This window comes from Garra rufa, chromosome 5 (assembly GCF_049309525.1).
Source record: "Garra rufa chromosome 5, GarRuf1.0, whole genome shotgun sequence".
NCBI lineage: Eukaryota > Metazoa > Chordata > Actinopteri > Cypriniformes > Cyprinidae > Garra > Garra rufa.
In genome coordinates, this window is record NC_133365.1 from 6,956,844 (window position 1) to 6,976,564 (window position 19,721).

General features: G+C 32.8%; 1 protein-coding gene across 6 annotated transcripts in view; it reads left to right on the forward strand.

Annotated features, from left to right (window-relative positions):
- The window catches only part of fsd1l (fibronectin type III and SPRY domain containing 1-like), a 44,669-nt gene that overhangs the window by 11,069 nt on the left and 13,879 nt on the right, over window positions 1–19,721 (forward strand). For all 6 annotated transcript variants that reach the window (XM_073840588.1, XM_073840589.1, XM_073840590.1 and 3 more), the window contains exons 3-8: window positions 140–271; window positions 7,615–7,716; window positions 8,191–8,213; window positions 11,558–11,679; window positions 18,647–18,856; window positions 18,943–19,041. In XM_073840588.1, the coding sequence (XP_073696689.1) occupies window positions 140–271; window positions 7,615–7,716; window positions 8,191–8,213; window positions 11,558–11,679; window positions 18,647–18,856; window positions 18,943–19,041 (688 nt within the window). The remainder of the gene's footprint in view (window positions 1–139; window positions 272–7,614; window positions 7,717–8,190; window positions 8,214–11,557; window positions 11,680–18,646; window positions 18,857–18,942; window positions 19,042–19,721) is intronic.

A 19,721-nucleotide genomic window follows, 5' to 3' on the forward strand; every position in this document is an offset into this window, starting at 1 on the left:
CCACACTTATTAGCTCTTGAATTTAAACATTGGAAGCTGCCAAAAGATTACTAGTGGTTATTCTTTCTTTTAAGTGATTGTTTTTTTTTTTTTCAAACTTTTTTCCCCCTCTTCATTTTGATATTTTGTCATGTTTCAGGTCAACTCCACACAGGTGGTGTCGGATTTGGAGGAGGAATTCGACACGCTGTACTCCATCCTAGATGAGATGAAAGAGAGTATGACAAACACCATCAAACAAGAAAAAATACGGAAATCACATGAGCTTCAGGTAACTACCTCAAAGTACTTTGGGAGTGGCACATTGAATCCCAAAACTGATGTAGAATCAACATAAGAAGTAATTTAAAATGATATTTGTTAAATGGTGCCTTATACCAAGTGTTATCAAGGTGCATAATTTAGATTTTTTTGTCTTGTTTCCAACCAAAATATATAAACATTCTTAAATCAAGAAGGATTTTCTAGACGAGTAAAAATTATTGTCATGTTTAAAAAAGAAGTCAAGATTAAGCACATTTTTTGCTTGAAACAAGCTAAATAATCTGCCAGTGGGGTAAGAAAAATAATCTTATTTTCTGTTTGAAATATGATTTTTTTTTAAGTTTACCCCATTGGCAGATTATTTTGCTTGTTCTAAGCAAAAACTCACTCCATTTTGACTTTTTTTTTTTTTTCTGAAAACAAGAATGTTTTTTTACTTGTCTTGAAAATCCTTCTTGATTTAAGAATGTTTAGATATTTTGGCTGGAAACAAGACAAATAATCTAAGTAAGAAAAGCATTTTTGCAGTGTAATAATTGTGCCTCTTAAATTAAGGGCTTTTAATCATCAATTTAGTCATCAAAAACATCAATTTTAGCATTTAATAGACATAAAACAGAAAATTGATGAAAATGGATGAAAATTGATCAATCATCGAGTAAACCTGACAATAAATGTCACTTTTAACTTTGTGTTACACTGCAAAACATGTTTTTCTTATTTAGATTTGTTTGTCATGTTTCCAGCCAAAATATCTAAAAAAAAAAAATGTAATTAATAAGTAATTTCTAGACAAATAAAAACAAGTTTTTGCTTAGAACAAGCAAATAATCTGCCAATGGGGTAAGCAAAAGTATCTTATTACAAACAGAAAACAAGATTATTTTTCTTACCGCATTCTCAGATTATTTAGCTTGTTCTAAGCAAAAACTCACTCCATTTTGACTTGTTTTTTTCTGAAAACAAGAATGTTTTTTTTTACTTGTCTTGAAAATCCTTCTTGATTTAAGAATGTTTAGATATTTTGGCTGGAAACAAGACAAATAATCTAAGTAAGCATTTTTGCAGTGTAATAATTGTGCCTCTTAAATTAAGGGCTTTTTAATCATCAATTTAGTCATCAAAATCATCAATTTTAGCATTTAATAGACATAAAACAGAATACTGTTTCTGTTTATCATTCATTAATAACAGTTAGAGAACGAAATAAAGTTTTAACAACCTCTGATTTAAATGCATTTCTAACAATCATCGAGTAAACCTGACAATAAATGTCACTTTTAACTTTGTGTTACACTGCAAAACATGCTTTTCTTATTTAGATTTGTTTGTCTTGTTTCCAGCCAAAATATCTAACAATTTTTAAATCAAGAAGGATTTTTTAGAAAGTAAAAATTATTGTCTTGTTTTCAGAAAATAAAGTGAGTTTTTGCTTAAAACTAGCAAATAATCTGCCTATGGGGTAAGCAAAAAAATCTTATTTCAAACAGAAAACAAGATTATTTTTCTTACGCAATTGGCAGATTATTTAGCTTGTTCTAAGCAAAAACTCACTTAATTTTGACTTGTTTTTTCTTTACTTGTCTACAAAATCCTTCTTGATTTAAGAATGTTTAGATGTTTTGGCTGGAAACAAGACAAAAAATCTAAGTAAGAAAAGCATTTTTTGCAGTGTAATAGTTATGCCTCTAAAATTAAGGGCTTTTAATCATCAATTTAGTCATCAAAATCATCCATTTTAGCCTTTAATAGACATAAACTGAATACTGTTTCTGTTTATCATTCATTAATAACAGTTAGAGAACGAAATAAAGTTTTAACAACCTCTGATTTAGATGCATTTCTAACAATCATCAAGTAAACCTAACAATAAATGTCACTTTTAACTTTGTGTTACACTGCAAAACATGCTTTTCTTACTTAGATTTGTTTGTCATGTTTCCAGCCAAAATATCTAATTTTTTTTTTAATTAATAAGTAATTTCTAGACAAATAAAAACAAGTCAAAATTAAGTGAGTTTTTGCTTAGAACAAGCAAATAATCTGCCAATGGGGTAAGCAAAAGAATCTCATTACAAACAGAAAACAAGATTATTTTTCTTACCGCATTCTCAGATTATTTAGCTTGTTCTAAAGCAAAACTCACTTAATTTTGACTTGTTTTTTCTGAAATCATGATCATTTATACTCATCTAGAAAATCCTTCTTGATTTAAGAATGTTTAGATATTTTGGCTGGAAACCAGACAAAAAATCTAAGCATTTTTTCAGTGTAATAATTTTGCCTCTTAAATTAAGGGCTTTTAATCATCAATTTAGTCATCAAAATCATCCATTTTAGCCTTTAATAGACATAAAACTGAATACTGTTTCTGTTTATCATTCATTAATAACAGTTAGAGAATGAATTAAAGTTTTAACAACCTCTGATTTAGATGCACTTCTAACAATCATCAAGTAAACCTAACAATAAATGTCACTTTTATTTAGTTTGATCTAAGTCTAGGTGATGTCGCTTTGTCACACCATTAGAAACACAGCATCAGTATCAACAGTTCAGTTAATAAACCATTCACAGCTGTGTTGTACTGGATGCACTTACACCTGTGCTTCATCATACTTTGCTGCTCTCTCAGGAAAGATGTATTTGTAATTTTTTTTAAGACTTAAGGAGCCTATTCACTGCAAAAAATGCTTTTCTAGCTTAGATTTTTTGTCTTGTTTCCAGCCAAAATATCTATCAATTTTTAAATCAAGAAGGATTTTTTAGACAAGTAAAAATTATTGTCTTGTTTTCAGAAAATGAAGTGAGTTTTTGCTTAGAACAAGCAAAATAATCTGCCAATGGGGTAAGAAAAAAAATCCTATTTTTAAACAGAAAACAAGATTTTTTTTCTTACCCCACTGGCAGATTATTTAGCTTGTTCTAAGCAAAAGCTCACTTAATTTTGAGTTGTTTTTCTGAAAACAAGAAAATAATTTTTACTCGTATAGAAAATCCTTCTTGATTTAAGAATTTGTTGATATTTTGGCTGGAATCAAGACAAAAAATCTAAGCTAGAAAAGCATTTTTTGCAGTGTATGAATCATAGAAATTAGCTTTGTTTGTTTATACTCATTATAAAATAACAGCAGCTCTGCTCATATTTGGAGTAGGATTATAGGCTCAGTTATCGCATATCTTTGATTGCATGTGCATACAGACAGGTTTTTTTGTTTAAGTTTCTGGTAAGTGTTTGTATGTGTGTGTGGTTGGCTTTGGTTGGGCTTGTGATGTCATGTTGTTGTAATGGCAGTATTGTGCCCAGCCCTCTAAGTCCACTGAACAGGAACAATACCAGAGAGAGCAATGAGCTCTGATACGTGATTAGCCATCAGCACCCTTCCCATCCTTACCCGCATAACAGAACGTAAACACGCCGGCTGCTGTTCATTACTGACTGTACAGGAGCCTTTAAAGGGCTCTTTTTAAAGGGATAGTTCACCCAAAAATGAAAATTTGATGTTTATCTGCTTACCCCCAAAGCATCCAAGATGTAGGTGACTTTGTTTCCTCAGAAAAACACAAACGAATATTTTTAACGAAAACCGGTGCAGTCTACCAGCCTTATCATGGACGTGGATGGGCACCAAACCTTTAAAAGTAAACAAAAACATGCACAGACAAATCCAAATTACACCCTGCGGCTCGTGACGATACATTGATGTCCTAAGACACGAAACGATCGGTTTTTGTAAGAAACTGAACAGTATTTATATCATTTTTAACCTTTGATACACAGCCACGTCCATCTGTCATGTGCACGAGTTTGGCATCAGTCACGTCACATGTGCATGCGCTCTGGTGTAGTATACGCAAACGCCGGAAGCGATCTGTGGCGTGTATACGACACTCATTGTTTACACAGTGCACAGAGATTGTGGGTATAGCGGCTATTCAAAATGGTAATTACTTGCGCTTATCCTGATTGTTTAAACCGATTTAAAGCTAAAAGATTACGTCAGTTTGCGCAAACTCATCCGGGACTTTTCACTGATTTCCTCATTATGGCGTTTGCGTATTCTACGCCAGAGCGCGTGCTCATGTGACATGACTGATGCCAAACTCGTGCACATGACAGATGGACGTGGCTGTGTATCAAAGGTTAAAAATGATATAAATATTGTTCAGTTTCTCACAAAAACCGATCGTTTCATGTCTTAGGACATCAATGTATCATCACGAGTCGCAGGGTGTAATTTGGATTTGTCTGTGCATGTTTTTGTTTACTTTTAAAGGTTTGGTGCCCATCCACGTCCATGATAAGGCTGGCAGACTGCACCGGTTTTCGTTAAAAATATTCGTTTGTGTTTTCCTGAGGAAACAAAGTCACCTACATCTTGGATGCATTGGGGGTAAGCAGATAAACATCAAATTTTCATTTCTGGGTGAACTATCCCTTTAAGGTTTTTGTTACCTGTTGCTTCTCTATATCTTTGTTTCTCGAGTTCTTCACATCTTATACACCACATCTAAATATCTGTCTTTGACAGATGCAAAGCTACACACTACATTGCACATTTCTTAAACTTTCCTCTCTAAGCTTTTAACTGATTTCAGAACAATAAATAATAGCGATGCAAATGTTATAAAAATTCTAATAACCAGTGACTGATATTATTATTTTCATGGATGCACCAAAATGAAAATTCTCAGCCAAAGATGACCAAAATTTTACACTGGGTCGAAGGCCGATTACCAAATGCGGTTTTCATGTTTTTTTGCCCCGCCATATTTTTCCAATTTTTTCACCATCGCATAAATTAAATAGCCAAAATTTGCTTTTTGCAGTCTTGTCTTGCTTTTGGAAAAAAAATAAATAACACTGAACATTTTTAACATTCTAGTAGATATTATAGCCTACCAACAAAGCACAATATCCCTTAAAATTATTAAGTTAGTAAAATAATATTCTTTGGCCATTTTTAAGACCCCTTTCTTGAATCAGGCATGTGTTTTTAATGTACAAATAAATGCAGCTTTGCTGAGAAAAGGACAAGTTATAATAAATGTATTAATAGAGCTGTTGTTATTATTTTTGTCTTACTTTTTAATTTTATTTTACAGAACAACAGTATAATTACAATACTAACATTTGTGAATGTTGACTTTTATTTTGGTGGAAACCCACAAGAAGACTGCATCCCTAATTATTTTATATTAATACGCTGAGAAATTATTGATAGAAAGTAAGCAACGTGACAATGTTAAGCTATTTTCTATAGTTGCAGTCACTTAAACTGTGATTCAGGTCACTGTAGGATTACATGTGAGCTCACTGAATGTCTATCTGAGTTCTGCACTGTCAGTGTTTTAATTTACACATGTGTGCACCTTGTTGATTAAAATAGGAGTATTTGTGAGAATGCAGTAGTGTGAGACAGTCAGGAACCTCTGGGGTAGTGAGCAGAATTCTTCCAGTTCAGTGGACATGTAGGCTAAAGCTTTTTGCGTGTTATGTCATGTTTCTCTAGAACTCATTTTCATGTGCAAGTTAAAGTGAAATGTAATTCAAGAATCTGCGAATCAGACCACTTAAACCTCACTTTTAAAAGATCTAAGGATTCTTAATAGCAACCTTTGACTGCTTTGACTCGGATCACAATCATTAAATGTATTTTGCTCAACAACAACAGCAGTGACAGTTTTTTAATTCGAGCACAAGTAGTCTCTGAAGATGCAATTGTCATTGTGTTACAGGTGTTCACATGTAATCAGAGATATATTCAGTTCTTAACAGGTTTTAGTGGTGAGGATTATTCAGTGAGATGCATTGATGCATTAGTAGGTGGTCTTTATAGGTCATTCATTGTATCATGCACTCAACTGGTTTGTTGAAAAACAGATTCATTCATGGATTGAACAAGTTACCGAGTGTGTCATTGAATAATTCACTCAACAGATTTATTCAAACATACAGATTTATTCAGGAATGGTAATGGTCAATGGTAAACATTTAATATTGCTTAAGCATCTTTCAAGAAATATTACACTCAGATTTGTGCTGTTGGTGAAATTTTCTTGACAAGTAAAAATGATTGTCTAGTTTTCGGAAAAAACAAGTCCAAATTAAGTGCATTTTTGCTTAAAACAGGCTAAATATTCTGCCAGTGGGGTAAGAAAAATAATCTTGTTTTCTGTTTAAAATAAGATTTTTTGCTTACACTGCAAACAAATGCTTTTCTATCTTAGATTTTTTGTCTTGTTTCCAGCCAAAATATCTAAAAACTCTTAAATCAAGAAGGATTTTCTAGATGAGTAAAAATTATTGTCTTGTTTTCAGAAAAAAAAGTCAATATTAAGTACATTTTTGCTTGAAACAAGCTAAATAATCTGCCAATGGGGTAAGAAAAATAATCTTGTTTTCTGTTTGAAATTAGGTTTTTTTTTTCTTACCCCATTGGCAGATTTTTTGGCTTGTTCTAAGCAAAAACTCACTTAATTTTGACTTGTTTTTTCTGAAAACAAGAAAATAATTTTTACTCGTCTAGAAAATCCTTCTTAATTTAAGAATTTTTTGATATTTTGGCTGGAATCAAGACAAAAAATCTAAGCTAGAAAAGCATTTTTTGCAGTGTACCCCATTAGCAGATTATTTTGCTTGTTCTAAGCAAAAACTCACTTAATTTTAACTCATTTTTTCTGAAATCAAGAAATTTTTTTTGGCTGAAAACAAGACAAAAAAATCTAAGTAAGAAAAGCATTTTTTGCAGTGCAATTTGACGACTGAAACGTTAGTAAATTGCGTTATGTGATTAATTTTAACACTCTCCTCCCATAAAGGGAAACTCTTACAAATGCATATTTAATAAGGTCAGGCACAAAACTAACTGTGTCCACTCATTTTCAGTGTGCGTCTTTAGTAAATCCTGACACTACTGTTTTAATGCCAGAAGACGTTAGTTAGCTATAATTTCCTATCGCATTTGGCCTGTGCATTTGTGCCTACAACAACACTTGCGTGTGTTTTTGCTTAAGCATGAAAAATGCACATCTCTTTGAAAGCCTTGTGTAGAAAAAAGATACTGTTTGAATTATAAAAATATAAGCACAGGTATAATCAGCTAACACAAATCATTAATGACTACACTGTAAAAGATGCTTTTCTAGCTTAGATTTTTTGCCTTGTTCTAAGCAAAAGCTCACTTAATTTTGAGTTGTTTTTCTGAAAACAAGAAAATAATTTTTACTCGTCTAGAAAATCCTTCTTGATTTAAGAATTTGTTGATATTTTGGCTGGAATCAAGACAAAAAATCTAAGGTAGAAAAGCATTTTTTGCAGTGTAATAATGATCTTTGTCTCTTCTCCAGAACCAGCTGACCCAAAGCACCAGTGCATTAGAGAGTGCAGAGGAACTTTTGGAGTTTGCTAATAATGCACTGCACATCGCAGACGAGGGGGAGTTCACAAAGGTAGACGCATGTTGATGTTTTTGATAAAGGATACTTGCAAATTAAGACATCATTTATTTAATGCATTAAAATGCTTGTTTTGGTTTAATTAATTTAAAGTGTCTTGTTTAAAACTGCAAGCAAATAAAGCCAATAATTAAACAAGAACTATACATACTAATCCTGCGTATTGTCTGGAACTTGATTTTTTCACCCAAGTAATGCTATTAAAAACGAAACTCTGTATTTCTATGATCTGTTAATTAAATGTGAATCTGTTACGAACTAATGTGTATATACAAACACCATGTTAAATTGCTTAACTGTGCTTTATATGTTTAGGATCCTGATTTACCCTCTGTATGTGTGTGTGTGTGTGTGCTTGTGTATATCCAGCCCAGCACTGAGCCAAATTGCATGCTTAAACTTTACCTGCATGGCCATACTAACGACCTGCTCTTTTTTCCTCTCTTCCTCTTTATCTTCACCCTCAAGGCTGCCAAACAGATCAAAGATAGGTACAGTATATGTTCCACTCTCTGGATGTGGTTGTGACCACTGCATGACACATTCATTCACATTGTTAATGCACTGTTAATCAAACCATGCGTGTGTGTGCAGATGTCTGACAATAGGGTTGGACTTTATTGTCTGTGTGCCATGATGGAGGTCATTCAGACTCTTTACCCATGCTTTTTTACATTGCATGTTGACGAGGAATTTTTCTATATGTTTGGTAGAATGTGAGACTATATGTGACCCTGGACCACAAAACCAGTCTTAAGTAGCACGATAATAGCCAAAAATACATTGTATGGGTCAAAACGATTGATTTTTCTTTTATGCCAGAAATCACACTGCAAAAAATGCTTTTCTAGCTTAGATTTTTTGTCTTGTTTCCAGCCAAAATATCTAAAAATTCTTAAATCAAGACAAGTAAACTTATTTTCTTGTTTTCAGAAAAAACTAGTCAAAATTAAGTGAGTTTTTGCTTAGAACAAGCTAAATAATCTGCCAATGGGGTGAGAAAAAAAATCTTATTTCAAACAGAAAACAAGATTATTTTTCTTACCCCATTGGCAAATTATTTTGCTTGTTTCAAGCAAAAATGCATTTAATTTTGACCTTTTTTTCTGAAAACTAGACAATAATTTTTACTCATTTAGAAAATTCTTTTCGATTTAAGAATTTTTTGATATTTCGACTGGAAACAAGACAAAAAATCTAAGCTAGAAAAGCATTTTTTGCAGTGCATTAGGATATTGAGTAAAGATCATGTTCCATGAAGATATTTTGTAAATTTCCTACCATAATAATATCAAAATTTCATTTTTGATTAGTAATATGCATTGCTAAGAAGTTCATTTGGACAACTTTAAAGGTGATTTTCTCAATATTTAAATTTTTTTTTGCACCCTCAGATTTTAGATTTTCAAATAGTTGTATCTCAGCCAAATATTGTCCTATCATAAGACACCATGCATCAATTGAAATCTTATTTATTCAGCTTTCTCAATTTTAACATTTGTTTATGTTTGGTTTTGTGATCCAGGGTCACATATTTGCTTTTAATTTGTGTTTGCAGTTGATCATCAGACACTTAGTAGCAATAATACAAGATAGATCAAAGTGAAGGGCAACATAAATAGCATCTACGCCTCTGCCATACACATTATGTGTGTGTTACTGTTGCTGTTTACTGTTTATACTGGTACTGGGGCTGTTTATGTGTAATCAGCCTGGCTTTGTAACCAGAGACTCTCCTTCAGGATAGAATATATATATATATAGCCTATATGCAGTAGCTTTACATTAATTGGGATATATATTGGGATATATTTTACTGTTGCCCAGCACACTAACACCTGTTTTGCACCGTGTGAGCGAAGCATGAGCGGGATGTGAGTAGCTTTAGTTATTTGCTGTGGAAAACTGCCGAATATTGTCTTTAATAAGAAAAAAATATATATGAAAGGGGATCATTTTGAGGGGGGATAATTTACAACTATTACAAACACAATCCTCCTGAAATCATATGTTGGTGAAGGTGAAGAGCTTATTTATAACACAATGATAAATAATTTACATACACCCAAACCTGTGTGAAGGCTGTATATTGGTAATCTGGGCAGTGAAAAAAAATGGTGTGTACCAAAATTCACAGAATAGTACATGAAATATGGTTTTATAGAATATGGTGACTCAGATTACAGTCCTTGAAGATTTTATCTCACGAGGTGCTAAAACCTACTTTCAGAACAAAAATGTACAGATAATGTACTCATCCCGTTGTCATCCAAGATGTTCAAGTCTTTCTTTCTTCAGTCGTGAAGAAATTATGTTTTTTGAGGAAAACCATTTCAGGATTTCTCTCCATATAATGGACTTTTATAGTGAGTTTGAACATACAAAATACAGTTTAAATGCAGCTTCACAGGGCTTCCCCAGTCGAGGAAGAAGTGTCTTATCTAGTGAAATGATCATGTTTGAAACAAATTGACAATTTATATACTTTTTAACCTCAAATGCTTGTCTTGTCTCCTCTCTGCGATGCGTAGTCTGTGCAATCCGGGTCAATACAGTTAGGGTATGTCGAAAAACGCCCATCTCATTTTCGTCTTTAACTTCAAAATCGTCCTACAATGCTGTTTTACCTTTTTTTTTGTAAAGGGTGATCTTCTTTGTATGTTCACTTTGTAAACACTGGATCGGTACTTCTGCAGCAATGTAGGACGATTTTGTTGGAGTTGGAGGAGAAAACGAGATGGGAGTTTTTGGACATACCCTAACTGTCTTGACCCGGTTAGATGAGCATTAGAGGTTAAAATGTATATAAATCAGGCGCGTAGCCAGTAATGGGCCAGGGCGGCACTGGCCCGCCCACATTACTCCCTGGCCCACCCAGGCAAGTTTGATCAAAATAAATTTTTAGTTTATTTTTATTATTCAAATGTATTAAAAAATATATATTCATATAAACTGATTTATTTATTCATTGACGAATAAAATCAGGTTTATATGAATATATTTTCTTTAGGCCTAATTGGTTGTTATGGTTGCTAGGGCAACAGGAAGACTCTCTGAGCGGCGGGTTCTGGCGGCATTCAGTGTATTAACATCACCACAATAATGGCTAAACAAGCTTCTTTAATGTTTGTTATTTATTTCAAACTGTTCTCTGCTGAGAGTTTTCATTATTTTAATTTCTTTTACTTTTAGCCTACTTTATTTTTGGGTGAACTGTCTGCTCTGCACTGCTGACTAACCTGAATAAAATAAACAGGTTATTGTCTATGCTGGTGGTTTGTCCAGCCTTTATTGAGCACTGTTGAACATGATGGTTAGACGGTGTTTTGTTTTTGCTTTTGGCGAATATTGCAAAATAAAGGTGTGTTTTTGCAGTTTGTTTGTCTATTATTTTTTCTACTCTCTAAGGTTTAATTATTATTTAAGTAATATTTTTTCTAGGAAAAAATATAGGCCCGCTCATTTTTTCAATGGCCCGCCCAAAATACAATTTCTGCCTACGCCACTGATATAAATTGCAATTTGTTTAAAAAATAACCAATGGTTTCGCTAGATAAGACCCTTCTTCCTTGGCTGGGATCATTTAGAGCCCTTTGAAGCTGCATTTTGGAAGTTCAAACTCTGGGGCACCATAGAAGTCCATTATATGGAGAGAAATCCTGAAATGTTTTCTTTAAAAAACATAATTTCTTTACGACTGAAGATAGAAAGACATAAACATCTTGGATGACAAGGGGGTGAGTACATTATCTGTACATTTTTGTGAACTAATGGGTATTATAACTGTGACTATAGATATAACAAACAACTAAACTATTATATTTGGCTCTTTTAGGGTCACAATGGCTCCTGCCTTCCGCTTGACTATGAAGCCCAAAGCCACAGATAATATGACTCACCTGATGGTGGACTTCAGTCAGGAGAGACAGCTTCTGCAGGGCCTTAAGTTCCTCCCTGGTAAGCTAATTACTCATTTGTTATTTAGCTGCTTGTATTACAGGATCAACCCTTCTTGAGTTTGAACCTGCAACCTTTCAGTTGCCAGCCCAGCATCTGCCATCTGCACCTTAGCAACCTGTGATAGAGGAATCTACTATAACCTGTTCTGTAAATGTGATCATTATGATTCTTAACATCAAAGAAACGTTTCTCCACCCAAAGAACATTAACATTAATTTAAAGGGTTGTTGTTGTTGTGTTTACCAAAACATTTAAAACATGGCACTTTACATACTGAACGTATAATCCTCCCTAACACTCAAATAATTATTATAAATAATTAATAAATTATAATGTTGACATGAATACTGTAAAAACCTGTTAAGTTTCATCCAATCTTTTATTTCACACCAACTAAATGTACTTAGTGCAAAACTTATTTTGCATTAAATGGATCATCAGAACTATTAAAGAAACAGTTCACCCAAAAATCATCCTCAGGCCATCCAAGATATAGATGAGTTTGTTTCTTTCTCAGATTTGGAGAAATCTAGCATTACATCATTTGCTCACCAATGGATCATCTGCAGCGAATGGGTGCCGTCAGAATGAGAGTACAAACAGCTGATTAAAACATCACAATAATCCACAAGTAATCCACACCACTGCAGTCCATCAATTAACATCTTGAGGTGAAAAGATGTGTGTTTATAAGAAAATAATCCATCATTATGAGTCTAATAATGTTTCCTCCAGTCATAAAGTCCATCCCCTGTTGTCCTCTCACATCAAAATCCACCAATTTATTTGTTAAGAACTGTTTTGGACTCTTTTGGTTTCTAAAAAAATACTTGATCTGTGCAGATTTCTCTCTTGATTCAGACCAGACCACGTTTGCACTCAAGAATACAATATTTTGGATAGAGAAATGCTATTTTAGTCAGAACAAATGGTTTGAGGTTAAAAATGTGACCCTGGACCACAAAACCAGTCATAAGGTTAAATTTTACAAAACTGAGATGTATACATCATATGAAAGTTCAATAAATAAGCTTTCTAGTGATGTATGGTTTGTTAGGATAGGACAATATTTGTCCGAGATACATCTATTTGAAAATCAGGAATCTGAAGGTGCAAAAAAATCAAAATACTGAGAAAATCACCTTTAAAATTGTCCAAATTAGGTTCTTAACAATGCATATTACTAATCAAAAATTACATTTTGATATATTTACAGTAGGAATTTTACAAGAAATCTTAATGGAACATGATCTTTACTTAATTTCCTAATGATTTTTGGCATAAAAGAAAAATCAATAATTTTGACCCATGCAATGTATTTTTGGCTATTGCTACAAACATACCCTAGCGACTTAAGACTGGCTTTGTGGTCCAGGGTCACAAATGTCTTAAAGATGAACTTGTTTATTATAAATTTGATGGACTGGAGTGGTGTGGATTACTTGTGGATTATTGTGATGTTTTTATCAGCTGTTTGGCTCTCATTCTGACGGCACCCATTCACTCCAGAGGATCCATTACTGAGCAATTGATGGAATGCTACATTTCAACGCTAAAATACTAGTTTTAATAAAATACGAACTCTTTTACAATTTAGATGTCCTAAGGAGCACATTTTCACTGCTGAACTACTCTTCCAATCAAAGATGTATTTATGGCAAAGAACTAAGCATTTGTGAGCATTTTGAGATTTAGTTTTAGTAGTGGACAATCAACTTAATATTTTAGATTGCATTTGCATGTGTAATGATGAGCCCTACTGAATTGTGGTTCGTTGCATGGAGTGAATGCTTGTTTAATCTGCTCTTGTGTGTGTATTCATGCATCAGGATGACTCTCTGCACTTTTGAGTCACTATGGCTTTCGGGTCTCATGATGCACCAAATCCAGACATACCATAACATTTTACAAATAACACCCCCCTCAGCTCTAATATTACAGTATATACAGAAGGCTTGGTAGACTTACTAAATCAAGTTATAGCTGTTCTCTCACTTTCTCATCACTCATGTTTCACCTATATGTGTCTTTGTGTTTAAGTATCTCTCTGCTTCTTTGTCATATGACTTTACTATAGGACTAAATTCATGATTATTCATTTACTCACACTGAGCTAATCTTCTAAGACTGTGCCAGCTTAATAAAAAAAATTAAAAAAGAATAATTTGAAGTCTGTATAGAGAGCTCATCTTTGAAATATGATTAGATAAAATTCTTTCACAATTCTTTCACAAACATTATTTGACAGCTTATATTGATAACCAGCCAGAATACAGAAACTTAAATGTGAAGTTTACTCCGCTATATTAAATGTGTTGAGATTTAATATGACACGTTTTCTGATTTCTGCTTTATATTTGACCATGGACCACAAAACCATACATAAGGGTCAATATTTTTGAAATTAAGATTTATACATAATTTGAAAGCTGAATAAATAAGCTTTCCATTGATGTATGGTTAGGGCAAAAAATATTTTGAAAAAATATATATATATTTTTTTTTTGCCAAGATACAGCTATTTGAAAATATGAAATCTGAGGGTGCAAAAAAAAAATCTAAATATTGAGAAAATCACCATTTAAAGTTGTCCAAATGAGGTTCTTAGCAATGCATATAACTAATCAAAAACTAACGTTTTATATTTTTCAGGTAGGACATTTACAAAATATCTTCATAGAACATGATCTTTACTTAACATCCTAATGATTTTTGACATGTATGAAAAATGTATAATTTTTGGCCAAGAAAAAATCTGGAATTTGAAAAAATCTAAATATTAAGAAAATCGCCTTTAAAGTTGCTAAAGTGCATATTACTAATCAATAGGTTTTGATATATTTATGGTAGGACATTTACAAAATATCTTCATGGAACATGATCTTTATTTAACATCCTAGTGATTTTTGGCATACAAGAAAAAGTATCATTTTAACCCATACAATGTATTTTTGGCTATTGCAACAAATATTTGCAAATATTTACTTTCTGACATCTGCTTTTCTCTTTTTCAAAACGTCTCCTTTCCCTGTTTGAAACAGATTCGTGCTTTTAATGCCAAAAGAAAGAAAGAGAAGCAGGCTGGAAATGGGTCAGCTACTACTAGCACCCCTGGCTCCTTGTATTTTGCTCTGATAGTTGGTGACCTGACAGCATGTTTTTATTTTGTACCCGGATAGGTTGAGCAGAGTTAATTTAGAAACATAAAACTCAAGTCTGTCCCAGCCAACCTGAGCAGCTTGCAGAGTGGATCAGAGTTACTGCTGCATTAGAGAAAGTGCAGAGTGCTGTTATTTATGACTGGATGTTATCTTTGGATGGGGATCTTTAACAGGTTATTTAGGATATGAGACAATCTCACACACATGACATGATTTCAGAGGATATTTTTTGTTCTCTATCTCTGTACACTTAGAGATACATACTGTACTACTAATGTCTTTAAATGACCAAATAAAGGACATTTATGTGCAAAAGTAAATCAAAGTATTTGTTGTTAGTGCTGAAAAGATTCATTACAAATTGTAGTCAGTTACTGATTGTAAGTTACAGGTTACTAAATTTGAAACGTAATCCATTACAGTTCACATTTCAGTTAATATAATCTGACTGCTTTTTGATTACTTTTAGATTGGTTTAGTTTGTCACATTAATTTGAATAGGATAATGGTTTTATTTTTTTAAATATTAAAAATGAATAACTTAAAATCTTAGGGGTACATAGGGGTATACCACAGTATATTATGTCTAAAAGGATTGACGAAAAGTGCATGCATTACATGTCAATATAAAATGCCATCAATTTGTGTATTTTAAGGCGAGACACTGCAGGTAAATAGGGGAAAAAATGAACTAATAGTAATCACCTTATTTACCCAGTAAGTTGATTACATTGATAATTGCAAACTTTTTTTGTATTACAAGTTTTCTAAAATGTTAGGTTTAAATATGCAAATGAAGCATTATTTAATGAAATATGCACTAATTTGCATACATTTCTAGTATAAAAATCTAAACACTGGATGAAGTCAGTTTTAAAATTCTTGTTAAATTTTCGTGATATTTTAGAGACTTTTCGGTATCTCATATTGTCAGTCCATAATTCAGAAAGAAAATCAAGCAAATTATATATCAACAAATCCCTCTGTAAAAGCCTTTAGAATATAGACGGGAATAAAAATGTAAAGTTTGGTTCAGTGTAGGAGAAAAAGCAACACTGCTAAACATTTCCTAGGGCCCTATTATTATTAAAAATGTAATCAATTAATACATTGTTCAAGTTTGATGGAATCAATTCATTAGACATCCTTTTTGATTATTATTTAATTAAATTGGAATCTAGAAAAAGTAAATGGTAAAGAACTTGGGGAAAAATAAAACAGATTTCATTTGGCTCTAACTAAAGCAAAAAAAAAAAAAACTATAAATAACCTTCATAAAATGAATGTGTTCATGAAGCATTTAAGTCTTTTAGCTATTCCTTTGGGAGTGCTATTCAGTTATAAAGATGCCTGCACTGTAAATATTCTAAAACAGCTTAATGTAGCTTTTAGATCGCTGACTTCCTCCTTTTTCTATCTAATTAAATGAAGCTGCAGCATGCATTTGAACACATGTCTGCCTGTATTTGTCGAGTCATGCCGTAGTAATAAGTAGCAAGTAGAATACATGCAGTTGTTCTTAAAAAACAAGAATATATAACGGGAAGAACAAAGTGTGAGAAAGTCTGTTCCACACTGTTTGCTTCACCTGCCTGTCATGCAGCAAACCCACAGTGCATAAGTAAATGCAGAAAAATGCTGTTTCTGCTTTCACATGTGAAGACTGCAACAAACTGCAGAAAACAACTGGTCATAAAACACTACAATTGGACCGTTTAGGTGCAATGAACTGTACCTAAGCAGATCTCAGTGCACCAAAGCATGGATGACATTTAGGGCTGTGCAATTAATTCGATTTCGATTTCAGCTTTAAACGATCATGAAAATACAGTAATCGAGATGAAACGATTATTGCAACCAGTGGTATGCTTCCGCTCCTCCATAAAAGCCTAATTTCACATGCAAATCAGAAAAATCATGTAATGTGACTTGCATAAAATGGGACATGCTTGATGTATTAATGTTTCTTTGGTCAAATACACGCAAAAATATTTCAAAATGAGGCGATTGGTGATTATTCATGTAAACCCTAGTCAGTTATGTCTTAAAATGATCATAAACAGTTGAGAATGAAAATACGTTTTTAACAGTATATTGGATCCGTGTGGCTCATAAAGCGGCAACAAATAATATTCCTTCTGCCGTCTCTATGCTTAATATGAATAAAACGTAAAAATACAAAGAGAAGAATCACTCACTGCTCTTGAATGAAGGACTTTTGTCGTTTTAATAAGAAACAAAGCAAGTTTAATTCTTACAGTGAAGACGCTGTTTTATTTTACATTCAAATGCATTCAATTTCTGTAGTAGGCTGTTAGACTACTTTACACTTGCATAAAAGTATTCAGTATTTTTTTTCCCCAAAAAAGCTGTTTTTTAATTTGTATCTTTTTTCTGTTGTATTGCTATGCTTAAATTAAGCACTAATATAAAGTTTTGGACCCAGTCATAATCGTGTTAAATAATCGTGATTATAATGGTGACCAAAATAATCATGATTATGATTTTTGCAGATCTTAGTGAAACAAAAGCATGGATGAAATTTAGGGCTGTGCAATTAATATGTGACCCTGGACCACAAAACCAGTCATGAATGAATGAATGAATGAATGAATGAATGATGCATTTATATAGCGCTTTCATTGTGTATTGCCGTACACCCAAAGCGCTTTACAATCATATGTAATATGTTGAGGAGAGATCATATGGGGGATCTCTCCTCAACCATCATAAGGTTAAATTTTACAAAACCGAGATGTATATATAATATGCTTTCTATTGATGTATGGTTTGTTAGGATAGGACAATATTTGGCCGAGATACATCTATTTGAAAATCTGGAATCTGAGGGTGCAAAAAAATCAAAATCCTGAGAAAATCACCTTTAAAGTTGTCCAAATTAGGTTCTTAACAATGCATATTACTAATCAAAAATTACATTTTGATACATTTACAGTAGGAATTTTACAAAAAATCTTCATGGAACATGATCTTTACTTAATTTCCTAATGATTTTTGGCATAAAAGAAAAATCAATAATTTTGACCCATACAATGTATTTTTGGCTATTGCTACAAATATACCCCAGCGACTTAAGACTGGTTTTGTGGTCCAGGGTCACATATAAGCCTAATTTCATATGCAAATCAGCAAAATCATGTAATGTGACTTTCATAAAACAGGACGTGCGTGGTTTATTAATGTTGCTTTGGTGTTGTACTGTCCAGTATTTTTTCCAAAAAAATCAGTTTTTTTTTATTTGTATCTTTTTTTTCCGTGGTATTGCTATCTTTAAATGAATCACTAATATAAAGTTTTGGACTAAGCCATAATTGTTTTAAATAATCGTGATTACAAAATTGACCAAAATAATTGTGATTATGATTTATGCCATAATCAAGCAGCCCTAGATTACATCTCCTTCAAGGTAATGAGATTTCAAAATTATCTGAAATGTAAAAAAAAGCTTTCCATTGATGAATGGTTTGCTAGGATAGGAAAATATTTGGCTGAGATACAACTATTTCAATATCTAAAATCTGAGGGTGCGAAAAAATTCAAAATATTGAGAAAATTGCCTTTAAAGTTGTACAAATGAAGTTCTTAGCAATGCATATTACTAATCAAAAATTAAGTTTGCATATATTTATGGTAGGAAATTTACGAAATATCTACATGGAACATGATCCTTACTTTTTGGCATTAAAAAATCTATCATTTTGACCCATACTAGTTTTGTGGTCCAGAGTCACATATTTATGAATCAGAATACTCAATGCATTGTTCTGTTCTTTCCCACATAGTGCCAAGAGCTCCAGAGATAGTGCTTGGAGACTGTCTGGTCATCGATAATGAGGTGACCGTCACCTGGAGAATGCCGGTGGAAGACAGCAAGATTGACCATTACATCTTAGAGTACAGAAAAACCAACCACGAGGGTCTGCCGCGTGTGAAGGACGAGCAGTGCTGGGAGGTGCTGGACAACATCAAGAGCACTGAACACACACTACAAGGTGCTGACAGCACAGTGCTGCTCAACATATTCTACATTTCCCACTTTAATGCATGAGGAAATCTGACAGATTGATTTATTCGACAGGGTTAAAATTTGACACCAAATTCATGAACTTCCGGGTAAGAGCATGTAACAAAGCAGCTGCCGGTGAATATTCAGACCCGGTCACTTTGGAAACAAGAGGTATTAAATCATTCACACACATACACTGCCACTCAAAATTTTGGGATCTGTAAGATTTTAAATGGTTTTTAAAGGTTTCTTATGCTCATCAAGGCTGCATTTATTTGATAAAAAAAAACTGTAATATCGCATTACAATATAAAATAATGTTTTTATTTTAATATACTTTAAAATATAATTTTTTCCGGTGATGCAAAGCTGATTTTTCATCAGCTGTTACTCCAGTCTTAAGTGTCACATGATTCTTCAGAAATCATTCTAACATGCTGATTTATTATTAGAATTATCAATGTTGGAAACAGTTGTGCTGCTTAATATTTTTTTGGAACCTGTGATTATTTTTTTTGAAAAGAGCAGCGTTTATTTAAAATAGAATGGCTTTCTAACAATATACACTACTGTTCAAACGTTTAGGGTCAGTGCATTTATATTAAAAATTTTTTTGAAAGAAATTAATACTTTTATTCAACAAGGATGTGTTAAGTTAATAAAGAAGTGATAGCATAGATTTGCATTTTTAGAAAAGATTTAAATAATGGCAGAATCCTACAAAAAAAGAATCACAGGTTCCAAAAAAAAAAAGTTTCCAACATTGATCATTTTAACACTAAATCAGCATATTAGAATGATTTCTGAAGGATCATGTGACACTTATGACTGGAGTTTGATGAAAATTCGAC